The 27529-nt window shown below is 39.5% G+C and overlaps 1 protein-coding gene across 1 annotated transcript; it reads left to right on the top strand.

Moving 5' to 3' along the window:
- Positions 1-514: 514 nt before the first annotated feature.
- kcnt1a (potassium sodium-activated channel subfamily T member 1a) lies at positions 515-27529 on the top strand. Its single transcript, XM_028601497.1, has 29 exons — positions 515-735; positions 7490-7569; positions 7761-7908; positions 8283-8330; positions 8704-8752; positions 8957-9016; positions 9324-9398; positions 10288-10371; positions 10801-10895; positions 11713-11893; positions 11975-12139; positions 12351-12487; positions 15009-15072; positions 15266-15374; positions 16260-16368; positions 17489-17638; positions 18153-18382; positions 18511-18727; positions 19169-19274; positions 19411-19583; positions 20775-20846; positions 21138-21272; positions 21478-21589; positions 21770-21871; positions 22091-22174; positions 22261-22389; positions 23722-24016; positions 24295-24379; positions 26456-27529. Exons 1-29 carry the CDS (start codon positions 638-640, stop codon positions 26571-26573), a joined length of 3510 nt encoding a protein of 1169 aa, XP_028457298.1. The 5' UTR covers positions 515-637; the 3' UTR covers positions 26574-27529.

Genomic DNA, 27529 nt, shown 5'->3' with positions numbered 1-27529 from the left:
ACATTTCTACATTTCTTTCCATGTCAGAGAAAATACCGTATCAGTCTAAAAAACAAATGTAATGCTTCTTTTAATAAAGTTAATACCATAAAAGTTATGGACTGTAAGAAACAGAGTTAAGACTGTTCATAACATTCACTAGAATGCATGTATGCTTACAGCCACAGTAACTGCATTGTATGCCTACATTGTAGTAAAGCAGCATGGTGCTTTAGATGAACATATGCTGGCTGGTTTTACTTTATATTGTCTGTATGACTTCAGGATGCTGTTTGAACAGCTCATATTACAGAGCAAGCTGCAAACAGACAGGTAAAGAGACTTTTCTCAACTGGCTGAAATACTTTCTATCAGTTTGTGATGGTATATATTTTTTCTTTCCAATTTCCCATACTTTTCTGCATTCCTGTATCAGTCCACCACCTGCACGTCCTTTCCTTCTTGCTGTGTTCCTTGTTCCTTTTTAACATTTCCTGCCCTTCCAGCTCCCTTCACTTTTGCACTTCTTCTCCTTTTCTCCCTTCATTTCCCTTCTGCTTCTTTACTTTTCTCCTCTTCCTCCTCTAGCTCCTCTCCAGCACCACTCCAGACCAACATCAACAGCAGCGGGGTTATCTTAGACATCTCCACTCTTACGATGGAGCAGCAGGAGAGTGAGGAGGTGCCTCCGCTGCCTCCCCGCTTCCGCTTCAGAGACCTACTGCTCGGGGATCAGAGCTTCCAGAATGACGACAGGTAGGCAGCAGAGTGGATGTGAAGAGAACTCACAGAAAGTACTTTGAGCACTGATGTCAGAGACAGAAACATCACCTTTTTATTTATTCTATTTTTTGGTGATGGTTCAAAGTGAAAAAGTATAAAAACTGTGAGCGACATACCAGAGTTTGACTATCACATACTGTAAACATTTTAAAGCTGAAAGGATTAGCTGATAAATCCATTTGTCAACCAAATCTCTTTATAGTCAATTTGTCCATGTCATGTCATGTTCATCTTTCTTCATTTGAAGTAGCAAAAAAAACTTTTATTTTGACCATTGGTACAGATTATTTGATGTCATTACATGATATACACATACATTGCAGATTTTTTTTTACAGCTAAAAATAGGTCTACTTGAATTACCTGTTGTCGGTGTTTGTACCCACTTGCTTTAAAGTTACATCAGAGTCATTGTGCATTGAGTGTTTACCTTGTCTACCCCCTGCAGTCTTAGCATACACAACAACATACTCAAGTAAAATTTGAAGTGCTCTCTAACCCTGTTATATGGTGTAAGTGGTGGGTGTGCTTTGGAGTTTATCAGCCTGGAAAGAGAAAATGAAGCCAGAAATATGAGAGACTTTGGGGTGCTGTCCATGGTGCTGAAAACATGGAAGTTTCTAAATCACTGTGGTTTTTGAGAAGTAGGCTAGGGATGTTTGCGTGCGTGCGTGCGTGCGTGCGTGCGTGCGTGCGTGTGTGCGTGCGTGCGTGTGTGTGTTTGATACATTCCCCCAAGAATGTGTTTGAAACTTTAAAAAGTCTGCCTCAAAACATGTTATTGTGACCTAATTCACAATATGAATTTTACACAATATCTCACCATAAGTCCCTTTGTTATCTACCTTTCCTAATCCATACTATATCCTCTTTTACCCTCAGTTCTGTACTCTGTGGCAGCATGCAAGCTCAATAGACAAGATCAGCAGCAGTTTTCTGTTTTTCTGAGATCGGCTCCATTTGTTTTTGTCCTGCGATTCAAAACTGTACTACAGCAAGGATTTGGATAGAATCTGCCTCTAAAGTCTAAAACAAAGAGAATTAAAAAAAACAACTTGTGTTGTGTGCCCCTTTTTTCTGTTATTGCAGTGGTTTTAAGGAGTGCTGCTTTTTAACAATCTCGATCAGTTAGTTATACGCTCATATTTGTGTTCCCTCAAGATATTTATTCAGTATGTAAGCTTGGTTTCTGCCAGATGGATGTCAGGAGAGTGATGATCAAATGTAATTTTAGATGTGATTACAGCAGTAGCAAAAATTTGAGGGCGCAATGCTGTTTGTAATATTCGACACAGCTATTTGACGAGTAAAAAACAAGCTCTGCCAATGCTTTCAGTCAAATGTGACCTTTCCCCAGCTGTCCTTGCAACAACCACTGTTTTCTCCTCGATAAAGCTGTCTAAATTTTTTCAGCTGCTATTAAGTCATTATCATTTTTCTGCTCTCTCCCTTCAAATGCACTTGTCCTCTGTCAGCGGTAGATAGTGTTGTTGGAGGTGACTGATTTCCAGTGGTCAGCGTCCAGGCTTGAGTCCATCTGTGAACTCCCAAATGCCACTGGTCACATCTTTCCAGATATCATCCATCACTCAAATGTTCCTTTCTCAAAGGCAGGCATGCATGAGATAAAAATACAAAAGCATGAATTACTACTTCATTACTTCTTCGGACTCTTCAAATTAAGAGAAGACAAAAAGCTGGGAGGGATGGGAGGGACGCAGAAGAGAGAGAGAGATAGGGAGACAGAAAGAGAACAGAGCCTCTTACATTGTTCTCTTATTTTTGTCTGCATTTTCTTAAATCGAAAAGGAAAAAGCATTTTTCTGTTACTGTCGTCTGTCAGTTATGATGCTGAAAGCTTCATAACAGTGAAGCAGAGAGCTTTCTCTTGACAGAAGAGCAAAACAGAAAAACAGAAAGACTGACAGTGCTTGACTTTGGACTTTGTAGGCTATAAATCATGAAGGCTTCAGATGACATATTTGAAACACTTCTAAGTTGCTATAATAAACTCTGACATCCTGCAGTTGAAGATGCCTGTTGGCATCTGTAAAAAAAAATTAATTAAATTAAAAAAAGACAAAGCTGCATCCATCGGAATATTCATCCATTATGTTACAGTGAATGTTTACAGCTTCATCAGGAGCTGCAGTGCTCCTGGAGAGGACCATGCTGCAACAACATCACTTAGGGTTATTCCTGTCATACTGTAGCAACGTTGCTGTGGCAACAGGCCCGCGCAATAGAGACAGAAAGAGAGAGATTGTATAAATATACAAATATTCAAATAAGCACTTCAGTCCTCAAAATAAATCATTTATCGAACACTAGCCTTCTTTGTCTATAAATCCTTTTTATTGTATTCTTTATAGCTTTTTGTTGTTATCGGCGAGTTTGGATTTTTTTTGTCCAAAAAAGAATTCATCTTCCGACAAACACAGTTAGTGTGCTGTTTTAGAGCTGCTGGGCTGGGAGTCGTGTTGGTCGAGAAGCTAAATACTGTAGGAATTAAGACTGCACGACGCAGCTACACGTGTCCCGCACGATGGATCCGAGGCTCATCATCCCAACCTGGGTCAATCCGTCCGTGGGCACTTGGAGGTCGGACCTCTTTGGTAGTGATGCCGGGCAGAGGTAGGGCCACATGGAGTCTATACGTGCGCATGATGTCCTAATGTCAGTAGATTGGTGCTGGATGCTCTGAATGGGAAGTTAGGGTACCACCTTGTGAGAAAGTGTTATTTTTATTATTTTCCTTTTTTTTTTGCTGTGACAGATTACAATTATACATAAAGGCTACATTTGCATATGGACAACAGAGTAAGAAACAACGTGTGCTCGCTCTGATCAATTTGATAAGCGCGCCCAAAAATTGCTGAGATCCACAGAAATGCCTGCGTGTTTATTCATTTAGAGTTACCCGAAAGTCAGTTATTTATCATATTCATGGGCGCAACGGCTTTAATGGAAAGTAATTGTTGTCATTATTGATTCACCTTGGTTGTTAAAGTGTCAGAAAATGGTGGAAAATGCCCTATTTCCACGTTGACTTATGTGACTTGTTTTGTGCGACCAACATTTCGAAACCCAAAGATCTGCAATGTCATAGAGCACTAAGAAAATCAGAAAATATTTAAACCTGAGAGGCCACAACCATTGACTTTTTGAAAGAAAAAAAAAGCATAACAAATGACTCGATTTTTTGAGCTGCTGATAACTTTTCTGTCCTTTGATTAATGGACCGTTTAAACGTTTCAGCTCTAATATAAAGCGTTTGATATTAGATCCGGAACTAACGATTATTTTCATTATCAATTAATCTGCTAATTTTGTTTTTCTCAATTTAATCTATATCAATTAATAGTTTGGTTAAGCTTTAAAATGTCAGAGAATGCTGAAAAATGTTGATCACAATATCTTGAATGCCAGGTGATGCCTTTCTAACAGTCACAAGACAAAAGATATTCAATTTAATACCACAAAATATCTATATTTTAGAAGCCAAAAACAGTGAATTTTCAGTATTTTTGCTTAGGAAATTAAATTAAAAATGAACCATGTTTTAAAGTAGACTCATCAATTAATCAACTAATGTTTGAAATTGGGGCTGCAACTAACAATTATTATCCTATTATTTGTTTTGTCTGACCAACAGTCCAAAACCCAAATATATTCACGATCACATTCAACAAAGAGAAGCAGCAAATCCTCACAATTGAGAAGCTGCGACTATGTAATGTTAGGTCAGATCTGCTTGGAAAAAAGGACATAAGTTATTAATCAACTACTTTTCTGTTGATCTACTAATTAATTGACCGAATACTTTCAGCTCTATTTGATATGGTGCCAAAAATATTTTCACAATCATAGTCAAACTCTCTGGTTTTATTGGAACTTTTTGTCTTCAGAGCAACAGGTCTCTCTCTCTCTCAGGTGTTGAAGAACACCTCAAAGTAAGTTCATTTAATAAAAGCATGTTCCAGATCTGCAAGATGATTGCAGTTGCAGATCTTTTACAGAATTAGTTGTATTAAAATATCTAATTATTCCCACAGTAGCGCATGAAACTCGATGTGACACCGCTGTATGACTAATGTCAGACCTCCTCCTCCTAGTAATTGTGTGCTCAACAGGAAATGATTAAGAGTTATTACTTGCACCATTGTGTGTGTGCGTGTGTGTGTGTGTGTGTGTGTGTGTGTGTGTGTGTGTGTGTGTGTGCGTGGGTGTGTGTGTGTGTGTGTGTGTGTGTGTGTGTGTGTGTGTGAATGGATCGTGGGTTGGTGGGTGGGTAGTTGAAGGGGTGAGACACAGAGACAAAGAGCAATCTGTAGGACCCTTACAGCCACCTCTTAGTTGAAGGGCCTTTACCTCCGCCGGAGCCCATCTCTGCCGTGCTGCTGGCCAGATGTGACAGCTGTTTTCAGATCTCATCGCAGAGGATTTCTTTCGTTGTTTCTTTGTTTCATCTCTGTAAGGGTTTCACCACTCGTTTATCATTGTGCAGACCTGAAATAGCTGTTGCAGTGCACACCGAAAAGATGCCTGTGCACCCAACAACCCACACTGCCTTTTCCTTCCCACTGTGAACTTTTCAGCCACATGCTGAAACTGGGGATTACTGCAGCAACAGCAGGCTTGTAGCCTCACAAGCTTTCAACCTTTCTCAAATCCTTCTAATCTCTCTTGTCATTTTTACCTGTCCGCACTCTCTTCTGCAGGCGGTACTGTGAAGACTATAATAGTGCAAAAATTGTCTGTGTGTTGCCAAGCTACCTACTGTATGAGTCTCTGTGACTGACTCTACCCCTTCTGTGCTTGGCTCTGTCTCACAAATTAACATCCAACATGTCTACTATTGTTTAAAAATGAATCTATTTTTTTTCAAATTGAAAGAGGAAATATTTCTTCACCAAAAGAAAGTTACTCCTGATGGCTCACCTAAAACCTATGTTTTGTGTTTTGCTGTATCCATACCCAGCAAATCAACATGTATTGTGACTTGAATGAAAACCTTGTTTTCTTTATTCCAACAGGGAATTTTGTTTTCACTTGTTTCAGTTGAAATGGCATGGAAGCAAAAAGCCCTAAATAAGATTATATTTTTCAATTTATGTTTTGTCTGTAAATTCTTCCATTTGCATAAATAATTATGAAGTATTGACGGATTGAAGGTCACAGTTGCCTGAAGGATGTGGAGGATAATGTTACTCAGAATTCAAATAAAAAAAATTGAAAATGGCAAATAAATTATATGTTATTACTTAGGATATTCAGACTATAAATACATGTTAAAATATATAAAGGGAAATTAAAAAAGAAATTTTATATTGAAATGACAAATGTATCTTGTGAAGTTGCAATTTGAAAATTAGTAGTGAATTTTAAAATCCTGAAATGGAAAATAGAAAAGCTAAAATGCTCAAATTACAAGCTTAAATGTAAATGCTGAGATTTAAATTTGCAATTGAAGAAGGAAAATTAAAACATAACATTGGATAGAAAAATATTAAATATTAAGACATCAACACTACACACACTTCACTAGGAGGCGTGTGTCACAACTTGGCTCAGGCTTGGACCCAAATGCAGAAAGGCCAAGAGGGAACAGCAGTTTGTATGAATAATTTTATAAAACAAAAAGATAATTTATACTAAAACATAATCCAAACACAGGAAAAGCCCAGAAGCACAGAGAAATCCAGGAACACAAAAATACAGCTAGTACAGGCAGCACTCTCTCAACAAAGGACTGACAACGAATGACGACAAACCAACAATAGACACAGAAAAAAACAGACTAAATGCACATTGCACAAGGTAACGAGGGCAGTAATGAGGGACAGGTGAAATGAAGGCTAAGGAACATGTGAAACACATCAGTGCGGGCAGACAATCACAAAGGCGGGAAAACACAAGGCAGGAAGTAAAACAAGACATGACACAGGAGAAACAGAATGACTACAAAATAAAACAGGAAACGGAAGCATGAAACATACACAAGTAAGAAACTAGGAAAACCACACAGAGAACACAGAAAGAACATGGGTAAAACATAACCAAGAGCAAATAAGGTAAAAATGAACACAGGGAATGAATGACAACATAAAACTAAACTGAAACTAAATGACATGACAGTGGGAACAATACAACAAAGACTAATAGAGAGAAGCAGGTAAGGACTACAGAGACACATGAGGTAAACACAAGAACAAAGAACTCAAAAACTGTCACATAGTCAAATGATGATAAACTTAATGTCCAAAGACCAACTGGCCTAGAGCAAGACCATGACAGCGTGGTCTCGAGAGTGGATAAGTTGCTATTTCAAAAATCAATTTGTCATTTCAATGTTTACTTTTCTGTATCATTTAATGATGGCCTGACTATTATGGGTACAAAAATAATTTTTAAAAAAAGTATGTATGTACCATTTTATCTTTTAATTTGAATTCTGGGTGAAATTACCCTCCATACTGTAACAGCTACTCTTTGGCTCCTTTGCTTTACGCTGCATGTCCTACAGTAACTAGTAATTGGTAACAAAATCAGAGACAGATAATAACCAAACTCTCCTCGGGCAGCTAATTAGAAAAACAACATTATGAATATTCATGCTGTGTAAAATATCATACTTAAAAAACGGCTTGGAAAAACATCTGCATGGCTCTTTCTGTTTGTGTTGGTGATTCTGTGTGACAGTTTTTCCTCCTTCTCGTCCTTGTTAGAGTGCAGGTGGAGTTTTATGTGAATGAAAACACCTTCAAGGAACGCCTGAAGCTTTTCTTCATCAAAAACCAAAGATCAAGTAAGTGGATGGTGCAACTCATCTTCTCACATTCCTAAAGTGGCTGTTGCATAATTGAAAGGGTCCATTAAAGCTCAACACAATAAAAGCAATACTGACAAATTTGCGCATACACACAGATGTTGCTTATGAGTCATAAGCTGTTTGTAGTGAGTATCTGTTTGGAAAATGGATCCCTATCTTGCCTTTAGGCCTTCGGATTCGTGTGTTTAACTTCTCCCTGAAGCTGCTCACCTGCCTGCTGTACACCATCCGCGTGGTGACTGATAACCCGGGTCAGGGCGCCAGTGCCAGTCACAGCGCAGGACAGCAGAACGCTCCCAGTGGAAACAACAAATGGTTTGTCCATTGTCAACAGAAGCAATAACATACAGTCCAAATTATTAAAAGAGAGATAAAACATTAAAACAATGGCAATAAAATTCCCACCAAGTGCAAAGAGATCATTTAAACAAACACAGCTGTTTTAAGTGCTCCAAGCAACCAAACATGTTTAAATAAAAGTAGGTTTTTTACTGCCCCAACAATAAGCATTTCATAAAAACGTGAGAAAACATTCAGTTTTTAGTTTCAGTCAGTTGAGGATGAAGATTAAACAGACTAATAGATAGAAAATCTAATAAAAGATGCCGCCTAAATTGCATCAGTACAAATAACTTCACTGCCTACATTCATTAACTTTTCATTCTATTTTCTTTCTTACTATTCTGCAGTGTCGACTGCCAGTGGAACGGATCTGTGCAGGACAGAGAAATTAACTGGTAAGCAGCAGAAGGTGGGATTTCTCTTAATAGGGTGAAATAAGTAGAACATTATTATGTAGCCTCTGTTGGGAGCAACGTTCTGTTTGTGCTCATTCAGCTCTTTGTGTGGTATCTTATCATGTCCTGTGATCACTTAAACTTAACCTGGCATGAGATCAATTTTGGACATGTTAATTGGAAAGATTGTCACATGTATTATCTCTTACTCGATTAATACCCAGCTAAACATATAACAAGATCAGATATAACTGATAGGTCAAGTCTTATTTTGATTGTATTTATCTCTTACTAATGTAATGCATTTCTTGACTGATGTAGAGGTTATTTATTGTTGACTCTTAACATAAGAGTTGTGTGCACTATCTGACAGGGATTTGATCTTCTGGGTGGATAGAAAGGTTCCTGTCTGGGCCATTCAAGTGAGTCACAACAAAATATGTACAAAAAAAATAAGAATTAATTTGAATAACCATTATAAACTCAAGTATATGAACTGCGTGATCAAATATTTGACCGGTTGAACGGTTCTTGCCAACACTGTGGATTTCATTCCCAGAGGATTATTTCTGAAATGGTCGTTCTGTTCGAGCTTGTGTTCATATACCCTGTTTTGGTTTGTGCAGGTAATTGTGGCCATCATTAGTTTCCTGGAGACTATGTTACTAATGTATCTGAGCTACAAGGTAAGACACACACACACACACACACACACACACACACAAAAATAAATACATAGACATCTTATGCACGTCAGTAATACAATCTGCACGATTAGTCACTTACAGTCTGTGAGATTGACAATCCATAAGTGGCGTAATTAGCCAGTCATTTGTCATGGCTACATTAAGGAGAGAAGGTAATTACAGGATCTGGTTGAGATGAAGGATTAAGTGGTCATGAAAAGTGACTGACTACAATTAAGATCTGCATCTCTGCAGTGACTCACTGTCTATTGTGTTAAAAGGTCTGTGCATGTTTTTTTGATTTTAGGGGAACATCTGGGAGCAGATATTCCAGGTGTCCTTTCTTCTGGAGATGATCAACACAGTTCCCTTCATCATTACGGTAAAAACTTTACCATGGCAACACTGAAATACTCAGAGAAAACACAAATACGCAATTACAAATTAATTTGCTAGTTCAGCACCACGGACAGCGCCATATGTTTGCCAATACACAGCACGCACAGCAGTTAGGCTACTGACATTTCAGCCATGGTCGGGGCCATATATTCTAACTTGCACCAATCTCAGTCAGAAAAAGGATTATTGAGCCAGGCAGACTAGATTAACACATTCAACTAAACAACCCCTCTGGCCTGCACTCTCTCTGCTACTAGAGGATGGAGAGGGGGGATGGCAGGTTAGCAAGGGGGCATGCATTTTGGTCATTTTGCTAACAAGGGGGATGGCATCATCCCTCATCCCTCTCAAATAGCATACTGAGCAACCTACTGAGTATGTTAGTATGCAATTATAAATAAAGCCTTATCTTGTTTTCATATTCGTACAGTGTTAGGCTTCGAGAATAGCAGCTAAAGTATTTTAAGTCAGACTGATCACACAGACACAGAGAACTGAACTATACACATGTAAATAGTTTGAAACAGCAGGCTGCACCACAGTCATTTTGGGTGTTAAAATGTTAGATAACTAGTGCAGTGCCTGTTGAAAATGTGCCTGTTTGGAATGGGCCGATTGCTTGGCCTGTGGTATTGTTGCTTGTAGAAGGTAGGTTCGAGAGATATGCGCATAACACCCAGACAGACAGACGTTCCTGCAATTTATAGATAGATAAGAGAAGATTGTTGTTTCACAGGTGAAGCATTTAAGCCACAATGCATACAGCATTTCCCATTGGTGTGCAGTTTTTAATGTGTGATTGTTGAATGTTGAAATTAAACTGAATGAAATGTTATCCATTAGTGAGTTGAAATGTTTCACTTTATCCTCAGATCTTCTGGCCCTCAATAAGAAACATCTTCATTCCCGTGTTTCTCAACTGCTGGCTGGCTAAGTGTGCTTTGGAGAACATGATCGTATGTAAAAAGCATTAACTTAATTGTTTCTGTTAATGACTTGTTTTTAATCAACATTTTAATGACTTTGTTAATGCGAGACACTTCATGCTCACACGGCTGCTACTGACAACAACACAAATCCTGCTGCTGTTTTAGTTCTGCTGATTTTGTGCACCCTGAGAGCTTCCTCTGAGGGGTTATACATTTTATCATGCTGTTCTGTATTTCACGCTGCTCAGCTGTATTGCTGCAACAGGAAGCATTTTAAGAGCAAAACCATAATGTCAACTCTATTTGCAATAATGATGTGAGAGATTCCTGACAGAACTGACGTCAATGATCAAAGAAAACATTTGGTATATGCAAGTTGATCTCTTTCTTTCATATAAGTAGAGTTGAGTTTTTAGCTCCAAATGTTAAAGTAGGCTGTTGTTCTTGCATGGGTAGAATGATGTCCACAGAGCAATCCAGAGGACCAACTCAGCCATGTTCAACCAGGTCCTCATTCTGATCTGCACCCTGCTCTGCCTGGTCTTCACTGGGTGAGGCTGCTTCTTCAAGGACTTTTTAAGACATTTGAGTGTGAATTAAACCTTTCTATGTGTGTATTCGAATAAACTTGACCGGATGCCAAAAAATACTATTTGCTTCCAATTGTTTCCAAATGATAAGCTAGTGTACACTTAAGACTTGTGCTTAGTTCACTGGATGTAAAAAAAAAAAAAGCTGAACATTTTTCAACAGGCAAGGAGACAATTTAAGTTTAAAAGAAAGGTCTCTTCAAAGGAAGTTTTTGGGAAATCAATGATAAACTGAACACAACAGATTGATCTTATATTAATATAACAACCTCAGAACTTTGTCTCTATTTTGTTTCCTACAATTAGTACCAAATTACATAGTTCTTTCCAGGAAACCTAAAATAAATTATTAGTAAATAATTGAACCTGTAAGTGCAAACCACAAACAGAAAAACGTTGGAGTTGAGAATAAAATAAACTAGTAAAAGATAGAAATAAAAGTTAATGAATTAAGTTTTAGTATATTTTATCAAGTTGATTGTAAGTAAAGCAAGTCAAATCACGTCCATTTTATTCATGAAGCCAAAAATCAGAAACAAAAAATAGAAAGCCTTTTTATTTTTTGCTAACCAATACGAAGTTATATAAAATATAAAGCTTTTAATTTCTTTTTGCAATTATTTTTAATTACGTAAATAATTGTATTACATATTGATATGCTGTATTCCCTTATCCTTTTGACTTATTAGATAGCCTATTCCTGCTTTATGTACATGGTAGTCATAAATGCTGGCATTGTGTTTATATAAATGGTTTTGATCTAACCTGTTCTGCACAGCACATGTGGAATCCAGCACCTGGAGCGAGCAGGCAAAAACCTCTCCCTCTTTAATTCCTTCTACTTCTGCATTGTCACCTTCTCCACCGTGGGCTTTGGAGACGTCACCCCCCGCATATGGCCCTCCCAGCTACTGGTGGTCATCATGATCTGTGTGGCTCTGGTGGTGCTGCCTCTGCAGGTAGGACAAAGCTGAAATAGTCTTGGGTAACATCTGAATGTTCCATTGAAAGTTTTACTCAGTTTACTTGTTGTGTGTCAGTTTGAGGAGCTGATGTACCTGTGGATGGAGAGACAGAAGTCTGGAGGGAATTACAGCCGCCACAGAGCACAGACGGAGAAACATGTAGTGCTGTGTGTCAGCACACTAAAGATAGACCTGCTCATGGATTTTCTCAATGAATTCTATGCCCATCCTAGACTGCAGGTACCAAAAAACACGAACTAATGCATTTTTATTCTCTTAAGTACACATATAGGTTGTGATAAAGGTCTCCATTGTGTGTTTTTAAGGATATTTAAAGGGAAAATAACTCTTGTGATTCAGCTAAGACAGTAACTGTTTCGACATTAACGTCTACATGGTTCTTAATGCATTCCGCAGTGGATAACAAAGTAGTTATTGTGCAACCTTTAAGGATTACTATGTAGTGATCCTGTGCCCAAGTGAAATGGACCTCCAGGTACGGAGAGTGCTCCAGATCCCTCTGTGGTCTCAAAGGGTCATCTATCTGCAAGGATCTGTTCTCAAAGACCAGGACCTGCTGAGAGCCAAGTAAGTGATACTTAAAGTTTGGTATGTCTGTCTTTCGGTCGGTCCACCACTTTGGTTCAGACTGAAATATCTTGACGACTATTAATTAGATTACCATGACATTTAGGGTCCGCAGAGGATGAGGCCTACAGATGAAAGGTTACACTTATCCAGTTAAATATATCTCAACATCTGCTGGATCAATTGCCACAGAAGATGTATCATTTTTTTTTGTTAATCCATGCTTTTTTATTTAAGTTTCCAGTAAGCTCTAAGTAACATAAATTTCATAAATTCCGGATGAAATTGATATGAGACCCTACAAAATACAAATATAAATGCATATCTATGCACTTACATATGCATACACATGCATGCACACATACAGATACACCCTAGGCAAGAAAATTATGAATAAAAAAAACTAATACAAGAAATAAAAAAAGAGACAAATAAGATAACCTAACCTCATACAATACAATACATCCTGAATCCAGCAAGTGTGAGCGTGGGTCTGATATCTTGCAATAAGATCTCATTTGTATCTGGGTAGACCTGTTGCCTCAGGGAGAACCCCAAAGAGGGCAGTGATTGATGATATATGGATTTGGGAACCACCTCGACAAGTAATTCAAAAACACACATCCGATACAGAGTTATAGAAGGCCATGCCAATAACATAATGGTAAAGGTCAGCCGGGCCCTGATGGCATCGGTTACATGAAGGGTCAACTTCTGAATATATTTTCAATAGTCTTGTTTTGACTAGTTCACCTTGTCTACTAGTTTGCACTGAATCATTGACGCTCAAAGCATCCGATATACCTAGTCTCACACAGCCGGCTACTGTGGCTGTTAGGGGTGTGACGAGATCTCGTTGTACGAGATCTCGCGAGGTGAAAAGTTGTCTCGTGAGGCGATGTGATGTCAGCGTGATGGAGCGTGAAATTACTATTGAAGATCCCCCTGCCACTTTTAAATCATTTGTGTGGCAACATTTTGGTTTTCCTGCGGAAATAATAAACGGCAAAAGAGTGACAGACAAGACGAACGCAATATGCATTGTAAGAAAAAATCTTTGGATCATGCACCTGCACGAGCTGCACAGCTTTGTCTCTGAACAAAGTGTCAAACTTTTTATATTTTGCATTTTAATTGCGGCAAACCATCTGTTATTCTTCGTTTTTTTGTGTTTGTATTGTGTTTTAGTAATTCATAAACCTGCATGTCATTATTACTATATCAATTATTGTTTTATTCATTATTTATATGATCATTTTCTTCTGTTTTTATGTCTTTAAAGCACTTTGTATCTTTTTTTAAGGGGTTATATAATATAAAAGTTATTATTATTATTATTATTATTATCAGTAGGATATGCATCTCTATTGTCCTTCCATTCTTTAATGTTGCCCAAATGTTCTCTCAGTCCTTTCTCAGTAAATAGGCTTGTCAGAGCTATTGTGTTTCATACTGAGTATGGAGTTTTATTCCTATCTTTACTCAAGATCGCGTTCTCTTAATTTGAGAGCATTTGACACGAGTGTAATTATTTTTTCAAGCTTTACCAATTTCTTTTGAGACTCAACTCTTAAATGGATCACTTCCTCTGAGGAAAGCAAACATGATCTGTCACATTCTTCTGGTAATTTTGAGTCATGAAAGTGTTGTGAAAGAGACTATGTGGAACATGTTAACACTGATGGAAGGATTGGAAAAACTGTTGTTAATCTGTACATCAAGTCAAGTTTATTTCTGTAGCATCAATCACATGCAGATCCCAAAGTACGAGATAGAGCCAAGCTTTGAGAGTAAATTCACCTGATTTTACACAAACGGGTCAGTTTACTCGTCATATAGTTACAGTTAATATCTTATGTGGCTCTGCAGGAACTTTCTCCAGTGTAAGAAAATAATTGTGACGATCAGAAACCCTACATCACTAACTTGGGATGTATCAGGTACTAAAAGTCAGGATATCTCAATTTCAACATTCATTTTCTTTCTCTTTTGAGTCCCCCAAATTTATGGAATTGCAATACTTAAACAACAAACATAAAACACAAAAACACATAATAGTCCCGTGCAACAGTTGTACCATAATGTATGGAACACGTTACATCAAACACCAAAGTATTACTTCGATGAAATGGGTTTTATAAATTCAACTGTAAACATTTGGTAGGGTTGTGATAGAGCAATTAGAAGTAGAGGACTGGGTGTGTGTTGCGCTTACATCCTGCATCTGGCAACATTTCAAATTCGCCCACACTTGTTTTGCATTCTGCACTCTCCTGGCTGTGTTAATCATATGCAAAAACAGCACACCACATTTACAGCACATTTACAGCACAGAGCATTTCAGGTTGTGTGTTTGTCTCTACAGTATGGAGGCAACGTTAAGTTGAGTATTAAATCAAAGGACGTTGGTGTTGTCTCTTCTGACTGATCAAAGGTCATTGGCTGACTCTTTTGTGGCAGGGTTTCCCGCTGTTTCGTATTTGAGTAATCTATTATTTGTCATAATGTCTCGCTGCTGCAGAATGGATGACGCAGAGGCTTGTTTCATTCTAAGCAGTCGTAACGAAATGGATCGCATGGCTGCGGTAAGAAGAGCAACAATTAATGAAACTCTCTGCCATAACTCTTTACCAATTATGATTTGTCATTCAATTGTTTACAAAAACTCAAGTAATTCATGCTGGCAGTCACAAAGACAATTATCAATTAATTAAAGAAGATTACTTTGAAAAAGCTAGAGTGAAAATGAATTATCTCTGACTGTTTTCATTCCATCAGGACCATCAAACCATCCTGAGAGCCTGGGCAGTGAAGGACTTTGCTCCAAATTGCCCCCTTTATGTCCAAATACTTAAACCTGAAAATAAGTTCCATGTCAAATTTGCAGGTGAGAATTTCCAAACTGTCAGGGAAACACTTTTGCTTTCTGGCCAAGAGTTATAAGCCTAATGCTGGATTAGATGACTACTTGTATGTGGAATGGGTCAGAGAATTATTACCAAATCTACAATTCACCTCAGTTTTGAAGCGTCTTATAGTTTTTTTTATTTTGGCCTTCCAGCCCACTACTTTTCTATTTTGAATCACTCTCCGCTTTCTTGTAGCATCATTTTTGGTTGACTGACAAAGTTAGTGACTAGCAAACATATAGTGGAGACCCAAATATTTCCCTCAGGAGTTGGTGGAGACAAAAACATAGTTGGACTTACATCCCGTCAGGTGGCCAGATAGAAAACTTCAAATGAATGCTAATATTGCTCCGTATTTGCTGGATATGTAAATTGTTAACTGTTTGCCAACAAGTCGGCCATATGAACTTCAAAGGCAATAATATATCAATGTTGTGTTTACAGCTTGATTCACTGCCCTTAAATGGTCAAAGAAATGACAAAATATGAGGCTAAAGCTGAAAGTCTGGAAAGACTGGAAACAGGAGAAACAGCTAACCTTGAAAGCTCAGTAATTTATATATCTATATGATATATAGCTTGTTTGTTTAATCCGTTTGAAGGACAGAAATGTTTTAATGACACTTGTTTGACGGGGAGTTAGTTGCTGTAACTCTCACTCTCACACTAAGTTAATAGACTTGCAGCTCTAGCTAGCTTCATAACTAACGGACAAATAAGAGAGAGGTATTGATCCCCTCATCTAACTCTTTGCCAGAATGCAAAATGTTGAACTATTCCTGTAAAATTAGTTGTCCACTTATAAAGCACCATTCCTGTGTAACAGATGGTAATATAACTTTTACTGCCTGGATCCTTTTCAGATCATGTTGTGTGTGAGGAGGAGTTCAAATATGCCATGTTGGCTCTCAACTGTGTGTGTCCTGCCACCTCCACCTTGGTCACGCTCCTTGTACACACCTCCCGCGGACGGTCAGTCATCTTGCATAACCAGGGGCTTCTCAGGCTTTTTGATTTCTCATAACTGTGATTCTAAAGTTCAAATATCTGTGTTGTTCATATCTGTTCATACAGTATCTGCTGATGTATATGGATGTGTCAATGGAACTGGCACAAAGAGGTGATAAGGCCAAGCAAAGACAAAAGTCCTAGGTCATTGTGGAAAACGGCAGGAAGTAAAGAGTTCATTTAAGCAAAAAAAACGAGAACAGGCGGCACCTAAATGGATTCTTATACGAAGTGTACTTTGTAAAACAGTTTGAAAAGCTATCCGGGGGAAAATGATTTTTCACAGCATGCAAGCGGATCTTTTCAAGGCAGATGCCAATGGCTCAGGGAAACAGCAATAAAGGGGAACCAGTGGCTTATAGCACTTACTGTGTTCCTAACATCAACGTTTTTGAAAGTGAAACTATGTAAAAATACACAGTTTCACTTTCAAAAATGTTGACCATTAGACAAAGGCGAACAGGTTTCGAGATTGCAAGCATCAATACAAATGTGTAATTTGTGTATATTATGTGAATATGCATTATAGTTATCTGACTGTTCATGAGGGAGAATGTTTATGCAAGTGTGTGTTTGCATTGCATGTGTGCGTCCTTGAGTAAATGAGATGAATGTAGAGACATGCAGCCCAACAAGGAGGTTCACTGGGAAATACGTTTAAACGGGACCAGGAGATCATGTTGTTTTGTTTTTACATTGAGTTACAGTATAGAAGCCACTGAGTGTGAAATACAATGTAAATATTAATCAAGTATGTAAACTGCTACCTCAGGTTTATTCTGAGCATCAGAATGCTTGAGCAATTACCATAATTACCAGAAGCCATTACCATGGGCATATTAGAGACAAGCCGAGTGGCTGACACATGGATCAAGCTGTCTGCTATCATCACAGAAGCCAGGAGACTCCCTCCAGACCAGGATAGGATCTGGAGGGATGTGGGGAGAGAGTTTTTCAAAGGACGATAATGATTGATCCTGACTGCATGTATATTGCATATGTGGCAAATTTCTAACACTTTAAAAGGTATAAGATGTATTCATTCGTCTGTATGTTTGATTGTATTTTCCCTGAATGAATGCAGAGAAGGACAACAGTCTCCAGAGCAATGGCAGAGGATGTACGGATGTTGCTCTGGCAACGAGGTCTACCACATCCGAGTGTGTGACAGCAAGTTCTTTGGAGAGTATAACGGCAAAAGCTTTACATACGCCTCCTTTCATGCTCACAAGAAGTGAGTTGACATGTAAACTAAAGCATTTTCTTTAGATACCGACCAGTTGAAAATATATCAAGACGTTTACAGGGGTTGTTCGTTTGTCTGTTTGACCTGGTATCATCTTGTATAATCAAGTACAGCAGCAGTGCACTACTATTCTTTTGTTTCATCCTAGTTTAATATTAATTTTACACAGGTAAATAAATAAAATGATAAAAAGATCCAATAATCTAACTTTTTGATTATACTGTAGGTGTTATTTATCCAGCTAAAAAGTAATGTCAAATAATGTTGCGCATTACAAAAACATTGTTTAGCTCACTTATACAGAAGTTGAATACCATTCTTGAATGTCAAGACAACACTGGTGTTGTTTGAAGAAATTGTTTGGCATTTCAACAAGCGAGGTGTATGTCCCAAAATGTCAAAGTAGGCTACTATGAAGTTTTGTGTTTTAAATGTAATGACAAGATTATGTTGTCAGATATTTACCTCAAGTATATGCTAACAGCAGGTCTCTGACGTGCAGGTATGGCGTGTGTCTGATCGGTATAAAGAGGGAAGACAACAAGAGCATCCTGCTGAACCCTGGCCCGCGCCACATCATGGCTTCCACAGACACCTGCTACTACATCAACATCACTAAGGAGGAGAACTCAGCCTTCATCTTCAACCAGGAAGAGAAGAAGGGCCGCCCTGCCGGGGGACGCTATGACGGACCCTCGCAGCTTCCTGTGCACAGCATCATTGCTAGCATGGGTGAGAGAGTGTGATAAACTGCTTGTTGATGAAAGAGGTCTGAAAGGTATTGGTGATGAATTTGGATTGATTGTGGAGACGTCGGTTCCTTATGTTTGATGTAAAGCGCCAGTGAATATCATTTACAGGCACTGTTGCCATGGATCTTCAGAATACGAGTCCACCTGACGTCTCAGGTGGTAGACTGGTCCCACCTGCGTTAAATGGAACAGAGGGCCGCCGGCCGAGCATCGCTCCAGTTCAGGAGATCGCCGACTCCTCCTCAATTCTGCCATGTGACCTCCTCAGTGACCAATCAGAAGATGACTCCGTCTTCACAGATGAAAAAGGCCACTCATCTACTGAGTAATGTTTCTGTTTCTCTGTATAAATACCTAACCACAAGGAGGCAGAGCAAATGACAAAATAAATGATTAAAACAATGTTATATGCAGGAAAGAGTACTTAAACAAGCCTAAAATACTTTAAACCACAGCCCTTTAATATATGCTAAACCTGCAAAATGCAAATCAAGCAAACCACCATACATATTGAAATTGAGCCTATAGTATCTTTACTTTTATGCAACCTCCCAGAATGTCCATCCAAAACAGACCAACATATTAATCTTACCTGTTGTCATTCTGTGAATAGTTTACTTAGCATGCATGTTGAACCTGAGTGCATTGATGGCTCATTTCCAAGGTAACATGAATGAATGAATAAAATTACAACAAGACAACCTGACAAATTGCACAGTTAGTTTCTATGAAATGTGTCATTCTTGCTTTTTGGATTTGCTGGCAGGTACGTGAAAGGTTATCCCCCTAACTCTCCGTACATTGGGAGCTCGCCTACCTTGTGCCATCTGTTGGCTGAAAAAGCCCCGTTTTGCTGCCTACGACTTGACCAGGTGGGCAGTCGCTGTTCCAACTTAGTCACTCGGTTACTTACTGCCTCCATCATTCCTTCCATTCCTTCCTCTCTCTGTCCTTCACATCATAAAAGCCAACCTACAGTAAAATACCTGTTTTTTTCTCCTTATGCAGGGTTGCAGGCACAACAGCTTTGAGGATGCTAAGGCTTATGGTTTTAAAAACAAGCTCATCATTGTGTCTGCTGAGACTGCAGGGAACGGTCTTTATAACTTCATAGTGCCTCTCAGAGCTTATTACAGACCAAGGAAAGAACTCAACCCCATTGTCTTGCTGCTTGATAACTCGTGAGTTCACATTAACACACAAATAATACACACACTCATTCCTTTCTTTCAACCCTTACTCTGTCAATCAGCATTTAACACTGGGAAACATTATGCATGCTATTAGCCAATGTCAACAGAACGCTAAGGACAAGGCTGTGGAGGTGGAACTCCATTGTCAGTACTGATGTTCGGTTACTGCTGCTGCTCACAGTGACAGTGTGATTTGAGCGACAAAGAAAATAAAAACAAAAATGCTCCACTCTGTAGCTCCAGACAGTTACCATAGCAACTTGCTTTGCCTTGAACCTGAATGATATTGCTACAAGGGGAGAAAAAGATCAAGAAAATTATTTCTTTGTAGAACACCAAGCAGCCCTGATCAGTCCCTTTTCAGCCCCCACAAGCAAGCTCTCAGGACTCTCAAAGAAACACACATATACCAATAACCCCCCCTCCCCTCTCCCATGCATCTCTCTCTTTCTCCCTTCCTTTCGCTGTTGCACACACACAAAAACTAACACCCACACACTTGGATAAACAATGCAAGCCCTTACGACAGCCTTGGGTCTCTATTCAGCAGGACTGGGCAGATGTATAGAGTAATGTTCTGTCTAAAGACACACCAAGTAGGGAGTAAAACTACCACAGAGGCTCTTGAGGCCCCGGTACTTACTGTTGTACGTCATCACATAGTAGTAAACACTCACATCTCTAAAGCAGATATAAAGTTGTTTTCAGTGTGTTTAATGTGTACTTAGTTGAACATCTTGGATGCAAGTGTTGGAGAACAGTTGCTAAGTTATCAACACATTTTCTTATTTTTTTTAAATTTTAAATATTGCATTTCATGATGTAAACTTTTCATATAGTTAGTTTGTTCATTTCTATTTCTATGTTTTGCCAAACATTTGGCAGTTTTATGTCAAACTTAAAATAAAACATCACATTTTCCAGAAATACAAATAAAACAAATTCAAAAAACTTCAATCATAACATCATATTTACATTTACTGTACATAACTGCAAGTAACATGTTTTTTTACTCATGTTACAGGCTTTCGCTAAGTTAGCAGTAAGATGAATAGTCGACCATTCGTGCATCGTCCATGTTTTAAAAACTACTTACTAAGTAATGCATTGTATGGTTTGCAGTAAGAAGTGCAATAGAAAACAAAATGGAACTAATTTTCTCTATCATGTTTCCTGTAGGCCAGAAAATCACTTTCTGGAGGCCATCTGCTGTTTTCCTATGGTCTACTACATGGCTGGGACCATAGACAAGTAAGACTGGCATTTAACCTTCTGCTTTTCATTATAATTTTATTATATATTACATTCATCTTTTGATTAAAATATATTGAAGCCAAGTTTTTACTTACGTATCTGAGATTTAATTGGATGTGTGTTCCAGGCAAATCTGCAGTGCCTGCTGTTGCTATTCTCATTGTCATTTGTGTGTGTGTATGTGTGAGTGTGTGTGTGTGTGTGTGTGTGTGTGTGTGTGTGTGTGTGTGTGTGTGTGTGTGTGTGTGTGTGTGTGTGTGTGTGTGTGTGTGTGTGTGTGTGTTTCAGTCTGGACAGCCTGCTGCAGTGTGGCATTATGTACGCCGATAATTTGGTTGTTGTGGATAAAGAGAGTACGATGAGTGCTGAGGAGGACTACATGGCTGATGCCAAAACTATTGTCAATGTACAGACTATGTTCAGGTAATTGATTCGATTTTATCGTAATGTTTATCATATTCATGACATGGTCTTTACTTTTATAAGGGCATTGTGTGTATCTTAGCCTGCATTGGAAACCATGTTTGAACAACAGCCGTTTTGCTAAAATTATTTTAAAAGTTTGGTAATAAATTGTGGTCTTTAGTCTCATCATCTATGACTTTTTTTTAATTGAACAACGTTCCAGGTTGTTTCCCAGTCTCAGCATTATCACAGAGCTTACTCATCCATCCAACATGAGGTTCATGCAGTTCAGAGCAAAGGACTGCTATTCACTGGCCCTCTCCAAGCTGGAGAAGGTAAAACACAACAAGTGGGCTTACAGTGAATTTTGTGAATTATGAACATCAATTGTAAAGAAAAGATGCTAAAGCTAGTATTTTAGTTATTATGTTTGCCATTTTCCTCTGACCTTCTACACTATCAAAAAAGCGACAGACCTTTAAATGCTGTTGATCATTGCTGTGTTGTGTGTCAAGAAAGAGCGTGATAAAGGTTCCAACTTGGCCTTCATGTTTCGCCTACCCTTCGCTGCAGGGAGAGTATTCAGTATCAGCATGCTGGACACCCTGCTGTATCAGGTTGGTACACTACACACCTACAGCAAAGCATCCCTTAAATAACTCGCCCTCTAAATAAATACTAGGTGAAAGAAATGAATGTGTCTTACAGCAGAACAGAGAAACCGTAGTACCTGAAGAAACAGAACAGCCTTACCAGGCAGTGCCCTCTTGTGTTCAGTCATTGATAGAAAACTGACCGAAGTTTCTGCTATGTTCTTTTCTGTGATTCCATGCCAGTCTTTTGTGAAGGACTACATGATTCTTATTGCAAGGCTGCTGCTGGGGCTGGACACCACTCCAGGATCAGGATACCTCTGTGCTGTGAGTTAGAAAAATGAAATAAAAAAGTAGACACAGTGTCATACTCCAGTTGATCTAATAGTATATCCATGTATCTCTTGTTCCAGATGAAAGTAACAGAGGAAGATCTGTGGATTAGTACTTATGGTAGACTGTTCCAGAAACTCTGCTCCTCCAGTGCCGAAATTCCTATCGGGATCTATCGGACAGAATCCCACATTTTCCCAACTTCTGAGGTGAGAGCTCTGACCTGGTACTGTAAGTTGTATCAAGCTAAAATCCACCTTGATTACAAATAAGCTTGTAATCACTGGTTTCATCCTGTGGGAAACAAATTTCATGGAAATCCATCCAATAGTTGTTGATACATTTTACTCAGAACCACAAATGTTACAGTGGGACAGGTTAGAGATCACCTAGTCACACTTTGCCAGATCTTCCTCCACAGCGTTGCAAAAGAGGGTCTGGCTAGTCCACACAGCATTCTGGGATGGGAGAAAATCGTGCTCTGGTTCATTGGCATTTCTTTAAAGTGCCCATATTATGAAAAAATTCCTTTTTCTGGGATTTGGGGTGTTATTTTGTGTCTCTTCTATGCGCATTCAAACTTGGAAAAAAAAAACATCTATGCTGTTTTGAGTGAGATACAGGTTTCTGAATGTGTCCCGCCTTCAGTCTCCGGGTGAGCTGTTCAAAATCAACACAACTTTTTACGTCACTAGCCAAAAGAAGGTTGCTAACCGTAGCATGCTAGCTCATTCTGAATGGCAAAACACTGTTACAACACACACTAGTTCACCATAATCTACAAAAGAACTACTTACATGTCCCTGTTCTGCAGCTATTCCACGCAAAGTTGGAAGTGTGCCCTTGTTAAGAAGTCTCCTGGCTAATCCTGCCTTGTACTACTGAAGTTGTAGAAACAAACAGCTAGATGATGTGATCTTACCTAGCTACTGCGCATGTGCATGCGACTGCCAACAAAGATGTTACAGCAGTGAGAGGTGTCACTCTGTAGCTAAAACAGAGACCTGAACACACAGGGTGAAAAGAGGATCTACAGCAATGTGCAGTACAAAAAAAATTTGGTGTTTTTTGAAAATTAAACCATGTAAACATATTCTGGTACAACCTCAAAATACAATTATGAACCTGAAAATGAGCATAATATGGGCACTTTAAACCAATCATAATCATCATTGGCGGCACTAAGCACCGGGCAGAGCCACGGTGCCGCAGCAAAATAGCCTCAGAAAGGAACTTGTTTTGGTGGAACATGTGGAACGTCGTGGATTTAGACAAGAGATCACCAAAGACATTAGGATTCATCCTCTGAGAACCATTAATGCCTGTACTAAAAATTGTGCCAATCTATTAAGTAGATGTTAAAATAATTCCCAGAATAAGTGAAAACTTTGACCTGCTGGTGGCAATAGAGAAAAAGTCAGGGGATGACCAAAGTCAGTATGCTTTAGTCTCTCAGTCTGGACCAAAGTGGGGGACTGGCCAACCACTAAAAACAATAAATGACTTCCTGGTCGTGAAGGTAATTCATTGTCCCCCCCCAGTCGCAGGTGTCAGTCAGTGTTGATGACTGCGAGGACACCAAGGACAAGGGGGACGAATCTCGCAGCAATGACCAATCAGATCACCCTCTGCTGAGGAAGAAGAGCATGCAGTGGGCACGGCGTCTGAGTAAGAAAAGCATGAGGCGGCAGGGAGTTGGCCGCGACTCGAGCAAGGACCACAGCCAGCGCATCGCTCAGCAGCGCCTCAACCTCTACCGACGCTCTGAGAGGGAAGAGCTGTCTGAGCTGGTCCGCAACCGCATGAGACATCTGGGCCTCCCCACCTCCGGATATGGTGAGGATGGACACATCTTTAACTGCTCAGAGCTTTCCTTACCCAAACAGTCATGTCTTCTTCTGCTTAAAAGTTTGCTTGTTTCTTGTCTAACTATGTTGTGTGCAGAAGACCTCACTAATCTGACAGCCAGCGACGTCATGAACAGAGTCAATCTGGGATACCTACAAGGTAAAGATTTAAATTATGATGCAATTGCAGGTGTAAATTAGACCATCACACCGTCATATAGATGTGACCACTCCAGTTTACTGATAGAGGTCATGTTTCTGTTTCAGATGAGCAGAATGATCACCAAAACACCTTGTCCTACGTCCTGATTAACCCTTCTCCTGACACCAGACTGGAGCTCAATGACGTTGTGTAAGCATTAAGCGTGATTTATGCTTCTGCGTTAAATCTACACCGTGGCTTTGTACGTTGGTACGTGGAGACACGGACCCTACACCGGACCCTACGCCTGCCGTGCACCTCTCGTCTTAGCGTAGCATTTCCCCTGACTCATTTCCTGGTTCTCCTTCTCCATAAACATGAAATCATGGACAGGCTTAACTTTTCCTATTACAGCTTGGACTTACTTCTTTCACTATGCCTCTAGAGTCAGTACTCGCTCCTAAAGCTAACCCCCGTCACTCTCTAACTCGCTCCATAAAAAACTCCCCACGCACACACACATGCCTGCTATTCTCTTAAAGAGATCAACGCACACAATAACGCACAAGTATAAACTTCAGGCCACTTATGTAAAGCTATGGAAAAAGCTCTGCATGGAGCCTCTGCTTCTGCGTTAAATCTACGCCGTGGCTACGTACGTACGTACGTGGAGACATGGACCCTACGCCGCCCGGACCATATGCGGTTGCCTGACGTTCACCTCTCGAAAAATTTAACTACACGTTGCGGTGACGCACATCGTTAGGCTGTGGCTTGGCAGTGTTGCATTTCTCCCTACTCATTTCCTGGTTCTCCTTCTCCATGAACAACATGAAATCAAGGAGAGGGTTAACTTTTCCTGCTACAGATTTCCTTGATTCCTTGATCCAGATTATCGTGGTCAGAAAGCACAGGGAAGACACTTTGTTTCTCCCACTATGACTCTAGAGTTGGTTGTCGCTCCGAAGCTAATCCCTGTCACTCTCTCACTCGCTCTACTACACACTCCCCACGCACATACACATGCCGGCCCTGCTATTCTATAGAGATCGACGCAGGCTCTGCGTGGAGCCTCCGCAGAACCATAAATCCCCCTTTACTCCTTTGGGTTGGTCCCGTTGTGCGGGTTTGTTTGTTGTTTAGTACAAATGGGTGAAATTTGAGTCAGCACTGTTACTGTTTATTTCTCAGCTTTCTCAAAGCTATCTTATTTGTAGATGTTCTTTCATGTGTATTACTTATCCAAGTGATAATCAAAGCAAAACTGTTTTTTTTTATAGTGGATTTTATAAAGTTAATAGTGAAGACAAAAATATCCCCCTTTGTCACTATAACTAGTACTTCACTTAAGCTTGAAATTATACTGTCTGTGTCCGCGACACGCCCCCAGGAAGTGCACTGGGCTTTCAAGCCAATTTGACAGAGTGGCCAAACAATGGAATAACAACTTCTGTGTCCGTCACGTTATGCCATGTGGGCCCAAAAAGACTTTTTCCCATATACTTACATTGCAAAAGAGACTAAACAACTCTCATAGGAATGAATGGGGCTCCGCCTCAAGATGCTGTATCCAGTTGTCTTTATACACCCATGGTCCGCGGGTGCGCAAAAATTGCGTACCGGAAATTTGAGATCGGGCAGCCACTCCACTTCCAGTGGTTGTTTAGCGATGTACTGCGCGTGTCCTCCAAGGAGAATATAAACAGAGCTACTATGCATCCATGGTGTCTGCAGCTGTCCATGTATGCGTATAATTGAGCCTTTAAAGCTGCACTAATCAATATTGTTATATTATTAATAGATGAAATGACCATGAGTAAAGTGTATGGGATTGCTTCTAATGAGAGCTTTAATGTGTTTTAACTTATTCTTTTGGTTTAACAGGCAACTTTACTGTTTTGGTTCACTCATCAACCTGTTTCCCAGCCACAGAAAAAACATTCATCATAAGAACTTCCAATTTTGTAGTGTATTATTTTGGCAATAATATAAAATTACAGGGAAGCAACAGGAACGAACAGCTGAGCAAGCAAGGCACCTATCATTATCCATGGCGATGGCTGTTTCCTGTTCATGATAGAGATTGGACATTGCATCCCACAGTTTACTTGTTTATTTAGCTCCTCTTATTTCTTCGTGGGACTTCAGAACTGAAGGGTTGGTGAGTATGGATCGGTTTAAAAGCCTGAACGCTGAGCTCCCATGTGGCAACTCCTCAACAATCGATGCACGCCCTTATCTCATTTCTTTATCTGCTCTCCTGACCCCTCTCTCTCTCTCTCTCAGGTACTTGATTCGTTCAGACCCTCTGGCTCACGTCCCAGAGGTGCCTCCTGTCCACAGAAGCAGCCTGAGAGAGACACACGAGTCCAGCATGGACGCCAGAGAGGACACCCAGCTCTGATACCATGATGACCTTCACTGGTACACTCTTTCATAATCACCCCCTTCAGCTTCCAAGGGGGTCTGGTTGCAACCACGCAGGTCCAGTCTGAAAGAGCACAATTTGTGCTACAATGTTCCAGCACTGCAGTTTTCAACTGTATTATATGAGTGCCTACTGTTTGGCAAGTGACATTTAACATCATCTGTGACGTTTTCATCCTCTTGCTACAATGTAAGAATAGTGCATTCGTTGCTGTGAAAGCTCTCTCAGATGAGCCGTCAGGGACAAGTTTGTTAACAAACTTATTCAGCTAACTGAAGGGATTTGAATCTGTTCCATCACACGTGCAGTGTTGCCCTTTATTAGAGTGAGTTAGAGAGATTCACCAAACAAAAGAATCAGGATCTAAATGAATTGTATATTTTGCTTCTGCTGTTTTGGGTTGTGGCTCCCTCGGGAAAAGTGCAAGTTGAACATCAAGATTAGAGATTTTGGGATGCAGAGGTTTGTTGCCCAGGCTTGACTTAACAGAAATCAGATGCAATTATTCAAAATTTCCCAGGGCCATATACACTCACCTATTCCCCACCAATATAAAATATAATCATAAAATCAAAAATAATGTTCTACAGTATGTGACTTAAATAAATATGTGCATTAAAGCTTTCCTTCAAAGCTTGTTTTTTCTGTAGCTGAACCATAGAAATACATAGTTGTTCAGTGGTGTAGAAGTCTTGATTAGTATGTTTTGTACAAACAATGATGGTTACGTGTATGTTTCTCTGCAGTGCTTTTCTTAGGTTGGATCAGGTTTTTGCACTACAAGTGCTTAGTTCAACCGTTTTAACCGTGACATATAGTCAGTATTGTGCCATAAAAGATTTATTTGATTTGTTTTATATAATTGTAACCAGAAAACCTCATTTTACTTTCAGCACTGCTCAGTGAAAGAATGTGCTTATGAATTTACATTT

The sequence above is a fragment of the Perca flavescens genome, chromosome 16, assembly GCF_004354835.1.
Source record: "Perca flavescens isolate YP-PL-M2 chromosome 16, PFLA_1.0, whole genome shotgun sequence".
Classification (NCBI taxonomy): domain Eukaryota; kingdom Metazoa; phylum Chordata; class Actinopteri; order Perciformes; family Percidae; genus Perca; species Perca flavescens.
This window is presented reverse-complemented; position numbering and strand designations above follow the sequence as displayed.